This window comes from Panthera pardus, unplaced genomic scaffold (genome assembly GCF_024362965.1).
Source record: "Panthera pardus isolate Hobbes unplaced genomic scaffold, ASM2436296v1 HiC_scaffold_6, whole genome shotgun sequence".
In the NCBI taxonomy this organism is placed as follows: domain Eukaryota; kingdom Metazoa; phylum Chordata; class Mammalia; order Carnivora; family Felidae; genus Panthera; species Panthera pardus.
Genome location: NW_026526991.1, coordinates 12,242,846 through 12,265,594, shown reverse-complemented (window position 1 = coordinate 12,265,594; position 22,749 = coordinate 12,242,846). Strand labels below are relative to the sequence as shown.

At 58.2% G+C, this 22,749-nt stretch overlaps 2 protein-coding genes across 2 annotated transcripts in view; both read left to right on the top strand.

The window, feature by feature from the left end:
- MCM5 (minichromosome maintenance complex component 5) overlaps positions 1–6,546 on the top strand; it is a 109,182-nt gene extending 102,636 nt beyond the window's left edge. Inside the window, exon 18 of the transcript XR_008419458.1 lies at positions 6,528–6,546. The gene's annotated coding sequence lies outside the window, so the exon portion shown is untranslated. The remainder of the gene's footprint in view (positions 1–6,527) is intronic.
- Positions 6,547–6,687: 141 nt separating this feature from the next.
- Positions 6,688–18,590, top strand: RASD2 (RASD family member 2). The gene is made up of 3 exons (XM_019446733.2): positions 6,688–7,094; positions 11,963–12,356; positions 16,083–18,590. The coding sequence occupies exons 2-3, from the start codon at positions 12,086–12,088 to the stop codon at positions 16,610–16,612; spliced, it is 801 nt and encodes a 266-aa protein (XP_019302278.1). The 5' UTR covers positions 6,688–7,094; positions 11,963–12,085; the 3' UTR covers positions 16,613–18,590.
- The last annotated feature ends 4,159 nt before the right edge of the window (positions 18,591–22,749 follow it).

Below are 22,749 nucleotides of genomic sequence, written 5' to 3'. Positions count from 1 at the left end.
GTTAACTGTGCAGCATGCTTAGAACAGGGCCAACCTCCCCCAACTTGAGCCTCGCGTAAAGGAAGCAGTTGACAAATATTAGGCTAGAAGGCCTGTTGTCCTCCCATTGCCCCTGAGCCCCTCCTGCCACAGCCTCTCTTCCATGTAGCGTTTTGCTCTGCATGCGCCCTGGGGCTGTGAGAAGATTAAATGTGAGGGAAGATGACGAAGGTACCTATAGAGTCCCGTCAAAAGAGCAAGGCTAACGAACGTTGTGTTGCTTTTGTGTCTCCGCCTAGACCACACCAGGTCAAGGCCAAGGGCCCGACAAACATCCAGAGAGGAGCAGAAATTTCATGGGCTTGGGACATGGTGATGGTGATGTTGATGATGATGGTGGTGATGGAGGTGATGACGACAGAGGTGGAGATTATGATGATGGAAGAGGATGATGGTGGAGTTGGAGGTGATGATGACAGAGGAGATGACAGAGATGATGACGATGATGCTGGATAGAGAGATGGGGGGATGGGAGGGCCTATTATAGCATGTTCAGGCCAAGCCTTCAGAAGACAGCGATCGGTCATAAAAAGACCAAAGGGTTACTTGTTCCAAGACCCGTATATTCGTCGGCCCGGGCTCTGCCTCTAACTTGTCAAGTGACTTTGGACGAATCGCTACACATCTCTGGGCTTCGGTTCCGCCACCTATAAAACAAAACCGGTTTCCTGCTTCCTTCATAGGGGGCACCCACGGAGATCGCACCATAATCATTTCACACACACAAGCAGCCGTGGCAATTGCTGGTGTGTCTGAGCGTAAATCCCACCCACAGGCAGTCATTGCCATCGGGCGAGTTGCCTCCAGCACCAGCTCTGTTCCATTCCTCGCCCGGGTGTTTTTAAGCCCGTTAGGTCCCTCCCGGGCTCCTCACCCACAAATGAGGGCAACAGTGCCACCCCCACATAGGGTTGTGTCCTGGCAAAAGTGGGCTCTTGCAGTTGGGACCAAGCCAGTACCTGAGAGAAGTGGGGGCTTCAAGAATGATCCTCATGATGAAAAGCCTCGGGTTCATTCTGGCTATTTCTTTCCCGGTCACACCCTTAGCTTGGCCTGACCCGGTATAACGACCATACTCTCCTGGTCATCGCTGCTGCCTGCAGAACTATCTTGTGGCATATTCTATTAAAAAAATTTTTTAATGTTTATTTATTTTTAAGAGAGGGGGGAAGAGAGAGTGCGTGCGCCAGTGGGGGAGGGGCAGAGCAAGAGGGAGACAGAGAATCCCAAGCAGGCCCCGCACTGTCAGCGCAGAGCCCAGTGTGGGCCTTGAACTCACAAACCGTGAGATCGTGACCTGAGCTGAAATCAAGAGTCGGACATTTAACCGCCTGAGACAGCCGGACGCCCCATCTTGTGGCATTTCTTCAAGGACTAGATGGGGTCACAAAAGGCTGCCCGGGATGATTGTGCAGGTTGCTTACTGGCCCAGGAAAGGAAATCAGCTAAGGAAATTCAGCTTGTGCTCCTCCCCTTCCCCTGCCTGCCAAAGCTGGGAGCCTTAGGGAAGCTCTGCCTCTGCCCGGAGGAGGCGTCTTTTCTAATTTGTACACAAACTAGAGCCAGAAGGCACCCTAGTCACCTGCAGTGGGATTCATTTAGCTTAGAAATGTAGAATCAGATGGGGGTCTCAGGGAGGATCTGACCCAACATTCTTGTTGTAAAGAAGAGGAAGCTAAACACTATTCACTCATTCATTCATTCGTTCATTCACTCTTTCCTTTATTGGACTTTTACTGAATATCTGCTGTGACAGATACCATTTCTATGCTCGGCAGGAGGCAGAAGCGGTCAGATGACGAGAAGGGCACAAGGCGTGGCTGGTTCAGCTGTGCTCCTGCTGACCCTGTCCTTACTTCTCGACCTCAAGGGATGCTTGGCGAGGCCCTGTAATGCCAGGCACGGTGCCAGTCTCCTCCAGCTAGCTGTTCTCTGCACTGACTTGCACCTGACCCATGCTCCTGATCCAGCTAGGTTTGTGCAGCTGGTGACCCAATGGCCTGGGCTAAAGGGCTTGAGGCTGACTCCGATGCCTGGGCTCTGGATCTAGCACGTGTCGAACGCGATCAAGCCCCCAACCATCCCTTTGTCCTCAAAACAGAACATCGTGCCACTTGACGTCTAAGGTTTTGCCGATTCTAATCTTCTAATCGGTGGTTCTCAAACGCTGGCATCTCATCGGAATTACTGGGGGGGGGGGGGCTAGTTAAAACCCAGATGGCTGGGCCTGGCCTCAGATCTTCAGACTCAGTGGCTCTGGGGTGGGACCTGTATTTCTCACAAGTTCTAGATATGCTAATACTGCTGGTCCGGGGGCCGTACTTTGAGAACCACTGCCCTACCACTGAGCAAATCTGGCTGCACATTGGAATCACTTGGGGAGCTTTACACTGTGGACACCAAGCCCAACACCCGAGCAATTAAATCAACACCTCCGAGCGGGAGCTGTTAACACGTGAACCTCTCCCGGGGTGATTTTTATGCTCCACTAGGGACAGGAACCACTGTTCTAGAAAGGCAGCCAGGGATGTGACAGGACATTGATCAGGCAAACACATTATTTCCCTTCGGAGAAATGTCGTTCAGACCCGAGCTCAGCCTCCCATTAGCCGCCTGGCTTTGAACAGCCTCCCCGAGTCTCAGTTTCCCCTTCCGTAAGCGGGGCTCTTAGGAGCACTAAACGAAACCGCCTCTCCGTGTCTACCCTCCCCCTTTTGCTCTTGTTTCCAAGGACAGCTTGCGCATTGCTTCTGCTCTGAGGCTGTTGAGACGAGCACAATTCAATAAGCATTTATTAAAAACTCACAGCGTGCAAGACGCTGCCCTTAACGACATGGGAATACAGAGATGATTCAGGCTCCATCCCCGCTCCAAGGAGCTCAGGAGCTAATGGGGATGGTGAGGCGTGTGCCCAAAATGTAAGGCAGGATGTGACACAGGCCATGAAGGAAGCAGTCACGTGAAGACTACGGTATGCATTGCACGCAAGGTCCTGGGGCGAGGCATTTTACACGATGTTTTAATTCTCCCAACAACCCATAAGGTAGAAACTGTAACACCCACTGTACAGGTAAAGAAACTGAGGCCTAAAGGAATGGTCAGTTACCTACCGTACAAGAGTCGCCTTTTTTTTTTTGTTTTTTTGTTTTTTTCTGTTTTTTTTTTTTTTTTTTTCCTGCTACAGGATCCCAGAAGAGGATAACACTATTCACACGGTTAGAAAGGCTAAGAGGCTTTGTAGGGAGTGCTCAAATGTTGTGCTTTGAAGGATGTGTGGAAGTTCACTGGGTAAGGATAGAGAAGTTATCCCAGATAGAGGGATCGACATATGCAAAGGCCCGGAGGAGGGAAATCGCAGCCTCTTGAGGGGACCTGGAACTGGTCTGATTTAGCTGCAAGGCAGGCTGATGGTGGGACACGATGGGAACTAGATCCTGGTTGGAGGCTTTGTACGCTGGATTAGAGTTTAGATTTTGTGTCTTCAGCCATGGGGAGCCATTGAGAATTCTTGAGCAGGGGGTGGCATTATTTGGAAAAAGATTAAAGCGGTCATGGGTTATGGGGAGCCCAGGAAGGAGGGAGATGGTGACGACAAACGGTCCACGTGAGACAGTGAGGCACATGGACGGCGGGAGGAGGGTAGGAAAGTGGATACACGGGGAAGTGTGCTGTTGCCACATGAGGCTTCTTTGGGCATCGACCCCTATGTGCACCTGCTTATTGACTGAGCCATTCTGCACTTGAGGAGGGGCAGGGGTAGGGGCAGGAGCAGGTGGGGCTCCTGGGGCCCTGCAAATCCAAGTGCAGCAGCCCTCAAGATATGATCCATGGAAATATCGGGGTGCCTGGGTAGCTCAGTTGGTTGAGCATCCGACTTCGGCTCTGGTAGGATCTCACGGTTCGTGAGTTCGAGCCCCGCGTCGGGCTCTGTGCTGACAGCTCGGAGCCTGGAGCCTGCTTCGGATTCTGTGTCTCCCTTCTCACTCTGCCCCTCCCCCGGCTTGTGCTCTGTCTCTCTCTCTCTCTCTCAAAAATAAATAAACATTAAAAAAAAAAAAAAGATATGGTCCACGGAGCGTGACCCGCTCAGAGTGGAGGACTGGGCTGAAGCAGAGGGCTCTTGGGCGGGCTCAGCGCTAGCCACCTGCCACATTTCCTGCATGGGAGTGGGATAAGTGGCCCGATGGCCTAAGTGCTTCTGACCCCAGCCTTTCAGGTGAAACATGACACCCTGCCCGCCTCCCGGTGTTGAGCTCACAGCCTCTGTGTAGAGCTGAGCACAAACCCTCCTGGGCCGAAGCCAGTTCCTGGAAGCAAAGTCTGGATGTGGAACGAGTGCTGGGCTTGGATCCTGCCACTTGCTGGCTGGGTGACCTTGGGCACATCCCTTAGCCCGAGCCTAGATTTCACATCCTCTGTTTAAACACAATTAAGTAATGCACGTGCTGCACTCTTCACCTAGTCCCTCCTCCTTCACCTGCCTCATCTTCTCTGGTTGATGTCCCGAGAGAATCTCAAGACCACACAGGGACAAGCAGAGCAAACCCCTTTCAAGAATCAAGGGCCAAGATGATTTCAGCGTTTTTGTCACTCTGTGGACCTAGTATATCACACCCATTTTATAGGTGACACAACCAAGGCTCAGGTGAATTTCTTTAGCTGAGTACCCCTGAGTCAGTAAGCAACCTGCACAACCATACAAGGTAGCCCTGTGTGACCCCATCTAGTCCTTGAAGAATAACTAGTCACGGAAACATGACTGGACCGGGATCAAATATTTGAGGGGCTGCAGAGGCAGGACTTGAACGCTAGTCTCTCCCCCAGTGGAGTGGGACCCTCAGTTGAGTGGCCCTCCGACCCCCCACCCCCCACCCCCCACCATGAGGTGGTGGAGGGAAGATTGGCAGACATTCGCCAGGTCTGAGGTTCGCAAGTGATGGACAGTTCTCTGGCTGATACAAAATATGTTTTGATAGACAGCGCTGTGTCCCTTCAACGCATCACACAGTTGAGAACATTCTCTTTTCAGCCTCCTGAAAGCATAAAGGAAGAAGTTTCCGTTGGGTGCTGATAGGTCTTTAACACCTCTCCAAACTTCGCCAGGCTTCCTTTTCCACTGAGGGCACATCTCAAGCCTTGGTATGCCGGTTTCCAGCTAGAATTTAATAACGTTCGTTTGTTTTCATTGTGTTTATTTTTATTCTACCTTCTATTTTTGGCAAGTGATACTGGCTTCCCATTTAAGGCAGTGATATAACGATCCTCTAAAAAACGTGTTGGCGGGGAGAGTTGGGCCTTGGATTTAAGAAAATACGAAGTAATATGTGGTGCATAGATATGGCAATGAGAATGATTGAAGTCTTGCCCTAGTTCCAGGCGGGGAGAATGCCGTGAGGGACGCACCGCCCAAGGCACCCGGCTCATCCCCGCGGGGCTCTCTCTACAGTGCTCTCCCAGACCCGCACGCGCCGACCTCCACTCAGGCGCGCGCGAGGCCAAGGCGACTCCGCGGCTCCTCCGGGCGGCACGTGCGGGTCCACGAGCCATCCCGCAGGGTCCCGCGATCTCGGGCGTGAGGTGGCGGCGGCTCGGGGCGGGCGGGCTGGGCACCCGGCAGGGCACCTGGACATTTCCGCGATGGAGGAGCGCGCGGGAGTCCTGGAGCGCGGGCTGGGGACCCCGGGCGACTGGCTGGGCGGGGGGGGGGTACCCTCGCGGGTCACCTGCGGCCGGCGCGGGGTGCGTGTGCATGCGCGCGCAGACATCAGCCTCGCAGGCAGATGCCGCCTTCCGGTCACGGTGCGCGTCCCCGGCCGCCCCACCAGCGGCCCCGACCCCACGCGCCCGGGCACGCGGAGCGCCAGACTGCGGCGACCCGGCGGCCGCGGGAGGGGCGGGCGGGGCGGGGCCAGGCCGCGGGACCCGCCGCCCATTGGCCGAGCGAAGTGCCGGGGGCGGGGCGCCGGGGAAGGCGGGCGAGCGGGCTCCGGCAGGCCGAGCGGGCGCAGGGCGGCTGGAAGGGCTGCTCGCGGGCGGCGGAGAGGGCGAGCGGACCCTGAGCGAGGGGTCCACCGAGGCACGCTCCGAAGCCTGATCTGGGCTTCTGCCCCTGGGTGTGCCACCGCGAGCCTCGGCTGCCACCGCTTTCCTGGGGGCGGGGGTGGGGGGGAGGGCATTGACCTCGCCCTGCGGGAGAGAGGGGCGTTCGCCTCCCGGAGAGGGAGGGAGGGAGGAGCTAGGGCCCGCAGAAAGTTCGCTTCCTCTGGGGGCCGGAGGAGGTGAAGTGGGAGGAGGACCGGGTTTCAGGCTAACTCGGAGCTACGTGCAAAACCTTGGGGCGGCGTTCAAGGCCCCCTCCCACACGCGCGCGGAGCCGAGCGCCCTGCTCCTCCTCCGGCTGCTGGCGTAGCCTCGCCGGGAGAAGGGAGCCGTTCCTCTGGCGCGGGGACAGCTGCAGAGCTGCAGGCAGAGGAGGAGGCCGCGGCGAGACGGGCAGCACCCCGAACCCGAGCGAACCCCTTTGGCGCGGGCGGAAAAGGTGGTATAGGCGGCCAGCACAGGTTCGCCCACTCGGGACGCGCACACCCGCACGCACCCACACACCGCCAAAGGACCCTCCAGGAGTGTCTGAGGACCCTCTTTAAGCCCCGGAGTCGTCCCTACCACCCTCCCCCAGCCCCGGAGACCTAGGCGGGGACCCCGGGATCGGACGTCCCCGCGCCTCCGGGCACCTGGCTCAGCAGGAGTCCCCCGGGTCGGGGCAGGGCGGGGTCGGCAGCGGCGAGCCCGAGCCCGCCCGGCGCCCAGGCCCCTCGGAGCCCTCAGAACCCACCCATGGGGTACCGGCTCCCCGCGTCCCCTCGCCCGGCCGCGCCCAGCTCGGCGCCCCCAGCCGCGCAGAGGAGGAGCCCGGCGCAGTGACCCGGGAGCCGCTGCAGGAAGCCTCGGCGGCGGCGGCGGCGGCGGCGGCTGGAGAGGCAGGAGGTTCCCCGCACCTCCAGGCGCTTCCAGGCAGCCCTCCAAGCCGTGCCAGAGGCCCGGCTGGCCACTCTCAGGTAGGAGAGAGACCCCAACAGAACTGGGGGGCTGGCTGAAGTGGGGGAAGCCAGGAAGAAAGGTTGGAGGCTTGGGGGGGGGGGGGGACTAGAGGAAGCTTTACATGATCAGGGACAGTTAAACCGATCGAGCACCTACTGTGTGCCGGGATCATAGGCAACTTTACGTATCTAGAGCAAATGATTCGAGTTGAGCACCTACTATGGGTCCGGCTGAGTGCTAGGCCCTTTACTTCTCCCTGGTAGGAAAGACTTAACTAAGCTTCTACTATGTGCTAGATGTGTTGCTGGGAGCCTTCCGTTTAAGGGACCTAGAGCAATAGCCATTTAAATAGGAGGACACTGAGGCTCAGGGAGGAAGTGGCACTTAACCTTCCCCAAACACTCCCACCCCCTTCCTGAGCTGGCTGCTGCCTGTGGACCTGGATGGAGCTCCCTGGTGTCCCCCCACCCCCAGCCCTGGTGAGGACTTCCTTTGAGGAGGGAAGATTAAGCAATACCTTCCTTGTTCGGCATGTCTTGAGCTTTTTGGGGGGTTGGTGCAAGGAGCGAGTTCCCTGAGTGCTTCTTTTCCCTGGAAGTGTGTCCAGCATTCGGCTGGCCACAGGGCCTCCAAGTACCTCTGAGGGGCTCTCTCTGCCTTCTCCCTTTGCCCCGCTTCCTTGGAGGATAACAAAGGATGTTCTGGATTCCTGGCAGGTCGGAGGCCAGGCTGGGAAGGGGCAGCCGGCTCAGGAGCCCACGATTCAGGCTTGCAGTGACGAGGCGGGGTCCCCCAAGACCTCTGCTTGCATTCCAGTCCTACGCCACCTGGCTGTTCCACCTGGCCCCTTGAATGCCTAGAGGAGGTGCCTCAAAGGAACCCACTTGTCAGGAGCTGTATTAGCCTCTAGACTTCTCGCTGAACAATCCGGGCCACGCTCCGGGTTTGTTTCTGCAGTTCCCAGGTGATAGATGACCAGCCCCACCGGCCCAAACCATTTGCTGAGCTGGTGAGAGGCAGGGCTGGTCTGCCGGAAGCTGACGGCCTGCCTGTTTTCTGCCACCCCGAGCTGCCAAGGGTGATGGGGTTGGCTTTGCAAAGCCCCCAGGACACCCCTCAGTGTGGGGATGGGAGCGAGTGGATAACGTGTCCGTCCAGAGAGGCTGGCATGTGTGCTAATGGAGGAGGCTTGAGGTGTGTGGGAGGGAGAGGGGGAGCACTGGTTCTGTGAACAAGCTTTGGGGTCCCCCCAGGGAGAAGGACACGGCCAGACTCCTGTCCTGATGTCCTTGTCCATCTGATCCCCTCCATCTTCCAGGCGGGCCCTGAAGGGAGAGGTTTGGGGGAGAAGAAGGGGGCGAACCCGCAGGTGCCTCTGCTAGGAGCCGGCCGGGCAGGGTTTGGGGGTGAGTCCTGGGCAGAATGCCTGCCCCCAGCTGTCTGCAGGGAGGGAGAGGGAGTGAGTGTATAATAGGCCTCAGGGGTCATTCCTCTGCCTGACGCCAGCTGAGGCTTCCCTGAGTCAGGCACTGTTTTGAGAAAAACTGGTTTTGGCCAGGGGGTAGGTTTTTATGGAGGTAAGAGCCCAGGCTTTGGAGCCCATCAGCCTAATTGTAATCCTGGCCTGGCCGGTAATCTGTGTGAGTCAGCCAGGCCGACCCCCAGTGTGCCCATCAGTTAGTAGACTGATGCTGGTCTGCTCTTCACGGGACCGTTGTGAAGTCATTGGAACAAGGAACACGAAGTGCCCGGCATGATGGGAGCCCGCCTGGCTGTTCCCCTGGGGATTGTGTGTGTGGGGGGCTGTTCCTGACAAGTGGGGTTCCACCCCATCCCTGGTCTGGGACTTTCTGCCCCCTTCCCCCGCCGGGTGCCCTTCGAATGGCCCCGGGCTGGGGTCAGCTGAGTGACCCAGAACTTGCATTTGGGTCCTTGTGCTGCTAGCGGTCCCCATTGACCACTCTCTGAGCCTCCAGGGTTGGGCTCTAAATTCTGGAAGGGCCCTTTGACCTCGGATGCCCACCTGCTTCTCACTGTGCGGCCCCGGCTGAGGGTGCAGGGAGGAGAGAAGCCAGGCCCACAGCTGCCCACAGTGCCTCCTCTGGGGCAGCAGAGGGAGGGAGGATGCGGGGGCGGGAGGTGGAGCCCACGGAATCGCTGTCACCTGGCGTCCAGGTGTCTGGGTGCCTCACACAGCCCCACGTGGCTGAGGCCATGTGAAGACTCACAGTCTCCTCTTGGAGAAGAAAGCCGTGTTTCCCTCTCTCTTTGCCTCTTTCTGATGCCTTGTCTCCTCCCTGACCCTCTGCCTCTTCTCTCTGACTTCAGGCCCATCCAGGCAGGCACTGATATGCGCACATCTGTACCAGGAGCCCCCAGCTAGAGGCTGGGTAGGCGGTGATGGAGACCAACATTGTCCCTGGGGGCTGCTGGCCTCCTTCCCTGTCTGTCTAGACAGAGGTGATCACCAGCAGAGTCAAGTTCCCCGCAGAGGGGCTAGGGAGGGGGCTGTCGTGGCGTGGGGCCTCTTTTCCCCCATCTCTGAAGGTCCAGGCTGCCTTGCCAGCCCCAGAGGACACGGAGGAGCCTTCACTGCTCTTGGTCTTGCGGCCTCCCTGTCCCCACTGCACGCCCATGGGTGTGCCTGGGGCACCGAGACCCTCCTCAGCACCGCACCTGGGCCAGCCAGGTGGGAGGAGGAAGAGGGAGAAGACCTCAGAAGGAGGTTTCGGGTGAGCTCCAGAGGCAGACCCACTTGCTTCATTCATTCATGGCTCCTTTATTGAGCACTTGCTGTGGACATGGCACCGGAATCCCGTGGGATAAATGGAAAGAGGGCCGCGGGCGTGAATTGGGGGGAGGGGGATGTGGGGATCTTCGCCTCGGAGTCACTGTCCTGGCTCCCTTATGAACTACAGAGCCCACTCATGTAGACCTTTAAGCTTCAGGGTCCTTATTTGTGAAATGGGCAGGTAATCTCTTCCCCGTCGGCAGGTGGTGAGGAGACGCCATCGCGTGGGGCACACCGCCTGGGGTCAGATCTCTCTTTGCTGGTTACTGGCTGTGTGAGCATGAACAAGTTAACTAAACTTCTCTGTGCCTCAGTAACTTCCTCTGTAAACTGGGGTAACACCACCTACCTTCTGGGGTTCCTGAGGGATGGAACGACTTATTCCACGCTCAGCACTTAGAACGCTGCGGCCTCTGTTGACGGCGCGGTAAATGTCAGCTACCCTGATTGTCCTGTACTTAGCACAGTACTTGGCACACGGCAGGGGCTGGGCTAATGGTGATGGTCACAGCTCCAGGCTCAGGGTCAGCGGTGTGCTGAGTGGGCTTATTGTGTGTGCGATTCATTTTTCCTCTTTGCGATTCATTCATCGAGGTCCTCTTGGTAGCTTGGAATTGGCCGTGGTGGGAATGCGTATGCCGCAGAGATTGACAAACACTGCCAATAAGAGCTTTTTAAAAAGAGACTTTTGAGAGCTGGTTTACTGCACAGCGGCTCTCAGTGGGGCAGGGCGAGCGGATACAGATGCCTGAATGCCCTGCACAGGACGTTTGCCAGGGGGTCTCTCCACCTCCAGTCTCTTAGCATAATGGCAGACGTAGAACATTATGAGGTTGGAGAGAGCCTTGGGGTAAGTGGGTGCGGCATTCTAGGCTACTGCGCTGGGGCAGCCAGAAGGGGGGGGGGGACCAGCGGTAGGTAGCATGTACAGCTCCCTGTGCACATGGAGAAAAAGGTGCCTCCTCTGGGCAGATGAACTCCACAAAGACAGCCCTCCCCTTTCCCTCACAGCTGGGTGCCTTGTGCAGTGCCCAGCCTGCACAACCGTGCGTGGCAGCGGCTGAGGGCAGAAGGGATCGCTACTCCAGCAGGCCTGTATCCACTTCTAGTTCCTAGAGAGGGGAGGGATTCCTGCTGGGGTGGGGCGGGGAGCGAAAAGCCTTCTGAGAGGAGGTGATATTTGAGCCAGGCCCTGAAACATAAAGAGAAGAGGGTGTTCTGGCAGAGGGACTAGCACGAGCTAAGAATTGGAGGCAGATCTCAGCAGAGCTCCAACAGAGCGATGGGCTCAGGGATTCTAAGGGGATTCTGGCGGGTGCTGACATAGGAAAGGAGGGTGGCGGGGCCGGGACTGGCCTCTGGGGGGCTTATTTATGTTCCATTTGGGCTTTGGAGCTGGGATCCAGTTCAGCCTCTTCCACAAGCCCAGGAAGCTCCCATAGAAAGTTCTGGGTAGCCCTTGGAGCTCTGAGGCACTTGAGCTGTTCCTGGGTCGTTTCTCTGGCCCACGTCCCCTAGTCTAGATCTCTGGGTCTCCTGGCAGTAAGCAAATTCCCAGGGGCTGGGGGTGAAATCGCCGGGCCCTGGGTGGGTGGGGAGGATGTGGTCTGGACACGGCCTTTCCCCGTTTCTGGGAAGGCTGAAAGGCCACAGCCCGCCGGGCCCAAGAAATGCTCTCTAGCGCCAACTCCAGGTCGTGCCCTGGAGTCACAGCTCCTGGGAGGCCGGGAGTTGGAAAAGGACGGGAGGACCAGGGAGAGGTCAGGTTCTAGCAGGAGTTACTTAACACTTTGCCACCTCAGCGCGGGCCACAGCCCTGTGAACGGAGTCCCTTTTACAGCTGGGAAAAAGTAAGTCCCAGGGAACTTAAGCTCCTTGCCCACGAGCAATAGCGAACGGGTGGTAAAGTGAGGAATCAGGCCCCAGCGGTTCCGGGCCGGAGTCAACAAAGGGTGAATGGCCGCAAGGGCGACCGAGGGCACGCGTGAGGGGGGTGAGTGAGGAGGAAGGAGGCCTCGGAGGGCACGAACGAACGAGCGGGCAGAGCTGCTAGGCCCCTTAGAGACGCCCGAGTCTAACGCCCCCGTCTTACAGACAGAAGACGGACGCCCAGACAGGAGCCACGCAGAGGAGGCCAAGGCCGCCAGCAAGAGGCTGCAAGGCCGGGTCCAGGGCCTCCTGACACCCGCTCCCCGCTCTGTGCCACAGTCCCGAGCCATGATGAAGACCCTGTCCAGCGGGAACTGCACGCTCAGCGTGCCCGCCAAGAACTCGTACCGCATGGTGGTGCTGGGCGCCTCGCGGGTGGGCAAAAGCTCCATCGTCTCCCGCTTCCTCAACGGCCGCTTCGACGACCAGTATACGCCCACCATCGAGGACTTCCACCGGAAGGTCTACAACATCCGGGGCGACATGTACCAGCTGGACATCCTGGACACGTCCGGCAACCACCCCTTCCCTGCCATGCGCAGGCTGTCGATCCTCACAGGTGGGTGCCGGGGCGGGCGTGCGCGCTCAGCAGCGGACGGCGCGCGGACAGAGCGCGTTGCCTGTCCCCCATCTGCAGTGAAGCTCCCAGCAGAGCCCCCTCGTGAGGGTCAGAGAGGAGTTGCCGGGCAAGTGGTCGAGCTGGGGCCCAGATTCCGCGCTGTGTGGCCGGGGACCGAGTACTCGTGACCGTGGTGCCACCTTCCAGATCGGGAGCCGACACAGGCCGGCACTGGGACGGTCCCTCTCCGGGGAGCAGAGGGGCTGCTGCCTTCCTCCTGCAGGAGGTGGCCCCGCAGGGCTCCGGGGCCCGTGGTCAGTCTGCCGGGCTCGGGTCTGTTGACACCCCGGGCCTTCGCTGCCTCTCAGAGCGGTAAAGGCAGGACCGGGGCAATGGCCAGTCAGAGTGATGCTGGGGGCTCGGCAACGGTCACGGGAATGGTGGTGGCGATAGCTAACACGTACTGAGGGCTGTGTGCCTGGGCCTGTTCTTACAGCTTAGCATGGATTCATTTCATCCTCACGACTAACCTAGGAGACGGGTCTTTTGCACTTCGCAAGTGGGAAAAGTGACGCCCAGAGAGGTTAAGCTACTCCAGGCGGTAACACAGGCGGTCCGTGGCAGTCTGGTGCTTATTCTCTACCACTAAACTGTCCTGAAGTCTGCTGGCCCTGCTGGGAACACTGGGGCGGCCAGAGAGATTGTGGGGGATTAAGGGGGCAGGTGGAGAGGTGGGACCTGGCCGATGCTTGCCTTCCTGAGGCAGTTTCACGCGGTGGCCAAGAGGGTGGCCATCTGCCTGGGGCAGTTGCTTCCCGGTTTTATTCCTCTGGGTTTCACTCTTTGCGCCTCGGTTTTCTCTCTGTAAGAGCTGCACATCAGCACCCACCCCATAGGCCACTGTGGAAATGAAGTGAGTTAATACAGCAAACGTGCTTGCTGAACAGATAGTGAGTGCTCAAGAAACAACAATCGTAACCCAGCATTTACAGAGTGCCTGCTATGGGCTACGCAGTCATTTCCTTTTCTTTTTAAAACGTTTTAATGTTTATTTTTGAGAGAGAGAGAGACAGAGACAGAGCATGAATGGAGGAAGGGCAGAGAGAGAGGGAGACACAGAATCCGAAGCAAGTTCCAGGCTCTGAGCTGTCCGCAAGAGCCTGACGTGGGGCCCGAACCCAGGAACCGTGAGATCATGACCTGAGCCCAAGCCGGACGCTTAACCGACTGAGCCACTCAGATGCCCCAACTCAGCCGTTTCCTAAGCATCCTTCTCCCATGGCTGGGCAGTGATGCAGGGAAGGAATGAGCAAGTACCCCTCTAGCCATCACTAAAATAGCCCCCCACATCGAGATGCTTTTGCACCAAGAAACCCGTGCTGTGCGGACTCCTCCCCCCTACACCCTGGCCAAGCCCCGTCCTTGAGCACCCTGGGCAGATGGCTTCTTCTTGCGGGCTGTCCTTGCTGACTGTCTGACCCAGATCACATTTCACCCCCCACCCCGTGGTTTGGAGAGGCACTGTGTGGATGGAAAGAGTCCTGCGTTGACCTAGGTTCCAGTCCTGGCTCCACCACGGCTTACCTGTGTGACCCGGGGTCCGATTCTCGGTCTCCTTGGCTGTGCAACGGACATAAGCTTGCTTCCCCCCGCAGTGTGGCTGTGGGGAGTGAAGGAAGGCACTGGGGACAATTCCAACACGTGGAGCTCAGCTCTCCTTGCCTTGGGGAGGGGACTGGGTGCCTGCTGATGTCACAAAGGCTAACACCAGAGGGAGGGAGAGCCATGTGGAGCAGGACCACGTGCGTATTTCCAAAATTAATTTTGAATGACACAAATAATATGCAAACACACCCTCCTATAAACCCAAATAAGCCTAAAAAGCCCCCTTGACCTGTGTCTCCAGCTCCAGGCTCCTGTCCCCTCTCTGGAAGTGGCCCACCCCCTCAGTCTGGTGGGGACTGTTCTGGACCCCACCCCCCCTCCATGAACACACTGACCTTTACACTTGTATCCTGTCTGTAATAGGGAGTATTTTCGCCCGTCTCTTTTGAACGCGCACTTATCATTCGGAACACATCTGTCTGCTGCTTGCTTTTTTCATTCACCAGCTCGTGCCTCATTTTCCAACCTGGTGCAGAAGGAAACTCTGAAAGCCATTAATTCTGCCGCCAGCTCTCTTTCCAGCTGCCAGCCAGGCTGCCTCTGAAGCTTGGCATTGCAGTCTTGCATTTGAATATGTCAAGGCCACCGAGTCCTCAGGGGCCCAGGATTAGCCTAATGGGACGGGGTTGGCATCCCAGGCAGAAACGGTCGCCAGGCCTGGGGCTGCCTTTTGCAAGCACCTCCTTAAACAGCCCACACCCCCCATTCCTTCCATCCCGTCACACCCATTCGCCCAGCTTTATGGACACCCACTGTGTGCGGGGCCCTGGGGGACGAGGACGCAGGTGACACTGTCTCCCTCTGCTCCAGAGCTCTTGGTGAGGGGCACACCCACCGGCCGGAGCATGGTTCCGAATGTGGCATGCGCTGTTATGGGGGGACAAATGCTATGCTCTGGGGGTCCGCAGAAAGGAGGCAGCCGTGCTTCCAGAAGGGAGAATGGCTGGATTCTCCTCTCCAGACGCTGGGCCAGTCACCGACCCCCCCTGAGCCTCAGTTTCCTCGTCTGGGAAACAGGGATTTGGGCATCTCCCCCCAGGTTCTTATGAGTTGAAGCCAAAGTTCAGAGAAGGTGCTTTGGGTGTGAGCTTGTGATCCCTGTAGTAAGTTTTAAAAGTTGGGATGTGGGCACTGCCTGCGCTCTCCCTGGCTCCCCGGCCACCTCCAAATTGCCTGTTTCAGACCCAGGGACCCGTCTTGAGTGATGCAGCGAGTGGAAGTAGGGACCGCCTGGGTCTTGGAGGCTAGCGCTCATTGGTCCGTGATTTATTCAAGAAGCAGGGAGCATCTCCGTGTGCCAGGCACCGGCCGGGTGAGGATAGAAGCAGGTCCAAATCTTGGCCTGGCCACATTCATGCTGTGTGACCTTGGGCCCTCTCTGAGCCCCTCTCTGCTCACCGACACCAGGAAGGTAATGAAAGCCCCTCAAGGAGGTTTTGTGAGGAGTCAGGGAGGAGCCCACGCTGGCGTGTCCTGATTGTCCTCTCCATACCTAAGACCTCTGAGGACGTGCCACACTCCATTCAGTATCCTGTGAAAAGCCCTGCCGGGAGGCTGTATTTCATCCCTGTGGGACAGATGGGGAAATGAAGGTTCAGAGAGGCCGTGGGACCCGCTCAGGGCTGCGTGGCCAGTAAGTGGCGGGGGCAGGATGTAAGCCTAGGCCTGACTGGTGCCAGTGCTCTGAGTTCCTACGATGTGTCAGGCGCGATCCAGGCCCTGGGGATGTGCACTGAACAAGTCGGGCAAGACCCCTGCTGTCATGGAAATTGTATTTATTATGATAACTCTAACACAGTCTGCATGAATTCGCAAGCCACTCACCCCATGGCCAGCTCTGCGGGGAACTGTAGGGGGAATTAACTGCGTTGTGCCACACGTTAGCTCATGTGCCCTTGGTCAAGGGCTTTAACCCTCTGGGCCTCAGCCTCCCGCTCTGGAAAATGGGGAGAGGAGTGACTCCCCCATAGACTCACTGGGAGGGCGGACTCAGCGAGGGGAGGGGCGGTGGGGGGGGGTGGGGGGGGGCGGCCTCACCACCTGGGGTCCCTCTCCCTGCAGGGGATGTCTTCATCTTGGTGTTCAGCCTGGATAACCGGGAGTCCTTCGACGAGGTCAAGCGCCTCCAGAAGCAGATCCTGGAGGTCAAGTCCTGCCTGAAGAACAAGACCAAGGAGGCGGGGGAGCTGCCCATGGTCATCTGCGGCAACAAGAACGACCATGGCGAGCTGTGCCGCCAGGTGCCGGCCACCGAGGCCGAGCTGCTGGTGTCGGGGGACGAGAACTGCGCCTACTTCGAGGTGTCGGCCAAGAAGAACACCAACGTGGACGAGATGTTCTACGTGCTCTTCAGCATGGCCAAGCTGCCCCACGAGATGAGCCCCGCCCTGCACCGCAAGATCTCCGTGCAGTACGGCGACGCCTTCCACCCCCGGCCCTTCTGCATGCGCCGCGTCAAGGACGTGGACGCCTACGGCATGGTCTCGCCCTTTGCCCGCCGCCCCAGCGTCAACAGTGACCTCAAGTACATCAAGGCCAAGGTCCTTCGGGAGGGCCAGGCCCGTGAGAGGGACAAATGCACCATCCAGTGAGCGGGAGGGATGCCGGGGTGGGCGCTTGGGCGGTGCGTTCCGGGAGGTGCCCCTCCCACCCCCCCCCCCCCCCCCCGTGCCCGCTGCCCGCGCCCTCCGCCCCCCACGAGACCCCAGTGGCAGCCGCGTTCGAAGGCCTCCGGCTCCAGACCGGGGCACCCCAGCCTCTGACCTCTGTGTGTTCTGCCTCCTCGCCGCTTCCCTCTGATTCTGCTTTTTTCGAGGTGCCCCCCCCCTCCCCCGGCGCATTTAGCTCCTCCCCGCGGGGACAGGTCACTGCGGGGCTGGGGACAAGGGTGGGAGACATCCGGACTTGTGCCGGTCCCCAAGTCAGAGCCTTCTTGTCCTTGGGGTTGGAGGAAACGCTGACGCAGGAGGGGCCGGAATCCCTACGCGGACGGAGCCTTCTGGAACGGTCGCGGGTGGAAACGACTCCCAGGGTCTCCGCCGTGCTGCTTGAGACCCCAGACTCTCGCCCTCTCCGACTCAGCTGTTTGGGCCCCTGTCCCCAGGGTGGCCCCCAGCCGTCCCGGTTGGTCGATCGGGGACGTGAGCCAGTGGCGGCTGTGTGTGTGAAGAGGGGCGTGGCCACGTCTCCGGGCCCACGGCCGTCCGTTGGGCGGATGCGTCGTCTGCTGGTTGTGTGTTGCTGCTCTCGTGTTGTGCTGTAGAAACGGAAATCGTTGTACTGTAAAAGCTACTGACGCCTCGTTGGCCAGACCCCCGCCCAAGTTAGACCCACCGCCTCTGCTGGGGATGCTTTCCTCCCCCTTCCCAGACAGGGTTCCCCGTGGCCTGCCTGCAGCTGGACACTGCCCTCGATAATGAGCTTCACAATTTACATTTGCACGGGGCAGGGGATGGGGGGGGGGGGGCAGGCTGGGGCTGCTTCTCCTGCCCCCATTTTGCAGAGGAGGTGGCTGAGACTGGGGGGGCGGGTAGGTGACATGTCCCAGCGTCCCCCCCCCCACCTCCCCGTACCCCCCACGCTTCACCTCGTTCAGGGCAGGGCTCTGCCTAGAACCACGCCGTCTTCTACTGTGCTCGTTCCTCAAGCATTTATTGAGCACCTGCCGGGTGCCGGGTCCACTGTGTGCTAGGAAACAAAGAGGATGAGCAGTGCACTTTATGACCCTGAGGCCAGGCCCATCCCCAGCCTCTCGGCCTGTTCCCCTTCACCCGCATGGCCTGTATCCACCCCTGCTGCCCGTCTGTCTCGTGCATTTAGAGCTTTTGCGGTGGGGGGGCGGGGGGGTGCTGCAGGTGCAGCTGGGAGCCAGAGCTGAGCCCGGAGAGGTAGGTGGAAAGCTCCTCGTGGGTCTTTCCCTCTTGTGTGGCGCTGGACTGCTGCGTCCTGGGTGTGACGGGATTTGAGCCCGTAGACCGAAGGCCTGTCGTCAGCTCTTAGCAAGTACGTTTTGTGTCTTAACCTCCTTTAAAATATTGAGATTTAGGGCTACAAGGAACCTTAGCGATCACCTAGTGACTCTTTCTGAGGCCCAGAGAGGGTGAGCAACTCGCCCCAGCTCACACAGCAAGTCTGTGAGCGGCAGAAGCAGGGCTAAGTCTGGGCGTTCGGCACGCACCCCGAGGTGCCCCCTCTCCTGATGCTCCCTCTGCCCTTGAGGCCTTCAGAGAATGGCGGTGTCTTCCCCGAGCCTGTCTCTAGATCGGTCTTTGAGGGCTCCTGTAAGTTCTGTGTACATGCCCACGTTTGTCTACATGCACCCGTGTGAACACCAAGATGTGCGTGTGCCCCGACTCCAGCTCTGCGTACCCGCTGCCTCCACCCTGCCACCTGACGCTCAAGTCAGCGGCTCTGACCCTGCTTCTGTGCCCTCGCCCAGCCCCGGCCTGAGCCCTCCCAGTGGACTGGGTACCGTGGCCAGGGCAGGCGTGTGACCTGGTCCCACCCAGTGATGCCCCTGCTGCCCCACATCTCTGTGTATGCTACCAATTAAAGTGGGTTTGTTTCTAAGCTGTGTCCTTGACCATGTGTATTTTTCTGTATTTCCAAGGGGCGGTGTGTCTCTTCCTCCAACCAGAGCTGGCCTTTTCCTCCCTGGAACATACCTGCCTGCTGCCCTTGCCCAGGCGGCAGCGCTGAGTTAGTCCTCAAGTTTACATGGGGAGGGGGCATCCCAACACAGGAGGTTGTGCACCTGTCTTGGCCCTGCCCTTCTAGGTCTTCTGGGGGGTGTATGCTGAGCTGTCGGTGTCCCTCGAGAGGGGTGCCGGGGTCAAATACACCCCCCGCCCCCATGGTTCATCAGCCCCTGGGGGCCACCGTATCTGAATTCTGTGCAACTCGTCTTGAGCATTCATTTTGCCTCAGGGAACATTTGGAACTGTCTGGAAACATTCATTTTAAGTTTATTTATATCGAGAGAGAGAGAGAGAGTGTGTGTGTGCAGGAGGAGCAGAGAAAGAGAGAGAGAGAGCGAATCCCAAGCAGGCTCCGCACTGCCAGGACAGAGCCCGATGCAGGGCTCGAACTCACGAACCGTGAGATCGTGACCTGAGCAGAACTCAAGAGTTGGACGCTTCACCGACAGCCACCCAGGTGCCCCTGGAAACATTTTTGAATCACCAAGACTTGGGTGGAGGGCACTGCTAGCATGTAGTGGGTAGAGGCCAGGGGTGCTGCTGAGCACCCCCGTGTCCAGCTCAGCACCCCCATCATAAAGACTTATCTGGCCCCAAATGTCAGTAGTGGGCAGCCTCAGTTGGGACAGTTGGTCCTGGAGGCCAGGACATAGCCCAGGTCTGTGTGGTTGATTTGATGTACAACTTTATGGACAGAATTTAATAGACGCCGGGCAAGCAGAGCGAGCCTCGTGTGAGACGAGGCAGGTTGTGGGCGGGGACGGGGGCCGAGGGACAGGGACAAGGTCTCGTCCCTGTGCCACCCTGAACCTGCCACCTTAGGCCATGATTTTCCCTGGGCGGGAGGAAGAGGAGGGGACCAGCCATGCACCTGCCGTGTCTCACGCCGCCCTCACGTTTTCCAGCCTCATGAGAAACATCTCCCCTTGTCCACCCTTTCCCAGCCCTGGTCTTTGTAGAGGGGACAGGCCAACACCATCTCCTGCATCGCAGGCCGGTGCTAGATGGTAAGAGCTGGTGGGGAAGCAGCTGGGCACAGCAGAGCAAGCCTTCCCAGGGTGGGGTGGGAGGGGTGCGGCTAGAGCCTGGACCACCTCTGCTCTCTCCCCCGACTGGCATCTGTAAGTCACGTCCTTTCCCCCTTCCCCCCCCCCCCCGCCCCCCGCTGGCTCCCATATCCTCGTCTCTAAATGGGAGGTGGGATCAGGGCAGTTGGACAAGACAACACGCGACCAGCCCCTTGCAACCCTATGTTCTCTGCAAGAAGGAATTAATATTCCTATTATGTAATCCACAGCATTCCGCTCATTGCTAAATAGAACACGCTTGCTCCAGCCCCGGCCCAGCCCGCTCCCCGCACCCCCCAGGCTCACCCTGGGATGGGGTTAATGATCACCGGGCTGGCTGTGGCAGAGAAGGAGACTTGCCCGATGCAAGAGAGGGAGAGAGGGTACAACAGGATTGTAGGAACATTCCCCCACAGTGAAACCATTTACAGACAAGCACAGGACAGCCAGCTTAGCTCCTGACCTCGCGAAGGGAGCCCTGGGAATCTGATTTCAGAGAATTCTGCGCTGCAAACTCTAAGTACTTAGTCTGTTCTGCCTCCCTGAACCTGTCACTTACTCAGAAGAAAAACTTCAGTCTGGGTCACGGCTTGGTGGGGCTGCTGGAAAACCAGCTGGGGCTCAGCAGCAAAGGCTGCTGGGAACAGGGGTAGGGACAGAGGGCTGGCCTTTGTTGAAGACCTACCGTGCACTGAGTGCCGTGCTGAGTCTGTTACCTGCACCCACTTACTGGATCCTCGTGGCAAAGCTATGTGGAAGGATTATGACTCCCTTTCTACATACCAGGGAACCGAGGCTCAGAGAGGCGAAGCCACTTGCCCGAGGTCGCACAGCTGTGTGGGCAGAGCTGAGCTAGAATCCACGTCTGATTGCAAAGCATGTTTTCTCCCCAGAGCTTTCATAACTGAGTTGGATTAGGGGCTGCCCTCCGGAGGGAGAGAGGCTGGAGGGTTGAGGTCCGTCTGAACATAGTTCAGCAGCCTTGAGCAGATGTCATCACAGGGAGTAAGATACTCTGTGGCTCATCGCACGAGGCCCAGCCCCTGTAATAGAAGAGCTTGACTTCTGTTTCATGGAAAAGCCCACCAGCGCCCGAGGGCGGCTCTGCTCCACGGGCCGTTCGGGCATCCAGGTTTCAGGCCGCCCCATCTCTTGGACCAGGCCACCATCTGCAAGGTCAGAGCCACCACCACATTCAGGTTCAGCCAGAGGGGTAGGGGAAGAGAGCGCCGAGGATACATGTCTGCGGCTTTCGGGGGCCTTGGACGCACCCCTCCCTCTCCCTTCCGCTGGCCACGCACACCTGTGAGAAGGGCTGGGACAGACAGCTCCTTGCCAGGTGGCCCCACGTCCAGTGGCAATCCTCACGGAGACACGGGAGACGCAATCCGTCTGGCCAGCTAACGGGCCACCCGGCACCCTCCCGCATCGGGTCCAGGCCTCGGGATGCCATGTACGCCCGACCTCACTCAGGAAGCGTCTCCACCTTCCCTGCTTCCTTAAAGCCGATCTGGGCTTTATTCTCCCCTGTCCCTCGATGAAAACGCGTCCATACCAAAGGCACTTCAGGTGGCAAATACAGCCTCAGTTACAAATCCCTGGTCCCTGTGATGACGGACATTTCAGTCTTTGATCAAAGGCAAGACCTTCCCTCCCACCCCCAGCGGTGGCCTGCTCGCACACAAAGGTCGGAATTGAGGGAGACAAGGACGGGCAGGTTCTCCTCTCTTCACTCTCTGGCTTCCCTTTTAGCTAATTCCAGTTTCTCTCTCCTCGGTCCTTGGGAGGTGGGTCTGGTAGGGGTGGGGGGAGGAGGTCAGAGGAGCAGGGAGGTTCTTGCGTGCCTGGCACTGTGGTGTCGCGGTAAGACAGCGTCATGCTCGGAGCATGGCAGACGTTTCACAACGATATTAAAATCGCAGGCATAGTTGCGTAGATTTTTCCGAGACCATCCCACCATCCCTGGCAATGGCTCACCTGTGGGCATCTTGGTGTAGGTGTGTGCATCTTTATTTGGATTGCTTGCTAGGTCCTTCCGCAGCCTCTAGGAATGGTCTTTTTTTTTTTTTTTTTTAAGTTTACTTATTTGTTTTGAAAGAAAGAGAGAGAGAGAGAGAGTGTGTGTGTGCGTGTGTGTGTGTGTGTGTGTGTGTACAAGTGGGGGAGGGACAGAGAGAGGGAGACAGAGAGTCCCAAGCAGGCTTTGCACAGTCAGCACGGAGCCTGGTTTGGGTCTCGAACCCGCAAACCCGCAAACCGCGAGATCGTGACCTGAGCCAAAGTCGGACACTTAACCCACTGAGCCACCCAGGCGCCCCACCTCTAAGAATTTTCTAATACCTGTCGGTTTCCTGTGCTGAGGCCTCTTTCCTCCAGGGTGCTCTCTCGGTCGGGGCTTACACTCTCTTTCCCAAAACACCTTCTCACGGTGGACTCTTTCATATCATTGACATAGGTCGGAATTATGAGTCAGGCAGCTGGTTCTTGGCCGTACGTGTGGAGACTTTTGCCTTTGGTTTGGCACCTGGCTTTGGAATCTGAGATCAGTCTTGTTGGGTCTCAGCAGAAATGAAGAGAGAGGGTCAGGAGAGGCCACTGAGGGGATGGCAGGGCAGGCAGATTCGATGTCTGGTGAGACCCGCCTCCTGGCTCACAGATGGCCATCTGAGGAGCGAGCTCTCTGGGGTCCTTTTATAAGGGCGCTAATCCTTATGTGGGCTCCCCTCATGACCCAGTCACCTCCCCAAAGGCCCCACCTCCAAATAGCATCACGTTGGGGGTTCGGTTTCCACGCCCGGATCTTGGGGGGACACCTTGAGTCTATTACAGTCTATTTCCCCATTACTTTTTATTGTTTTAATGTTACATGAAAATATGATTTAGCTTGATTCCTGGTGTGGGGGGGGGGTGGGTTTGGGCACCTTTCTCGATTTTGCCCGGAAGGAATTGCCACAGGTCTGGGCC

What these genes read in the sequence shown, in the direction of transcription:
- RASD2 (XM_019446733.2), top strand. Translation starts at nt 12,086, where the DNA reads ATGATGAAGACCCTGTCCAGCGGGAACTGCACGCTCAGCGTGCCCGCC. An exon ending in CAGGCTGTCGATCCTCACAG is followed by an intron (nt 12,357 to 16,082) that starts GTGGGTGCCGGG and finishes CTCTCCCTGCAG; the next exon opens with GGGATGTCTTCATCTTGGTG.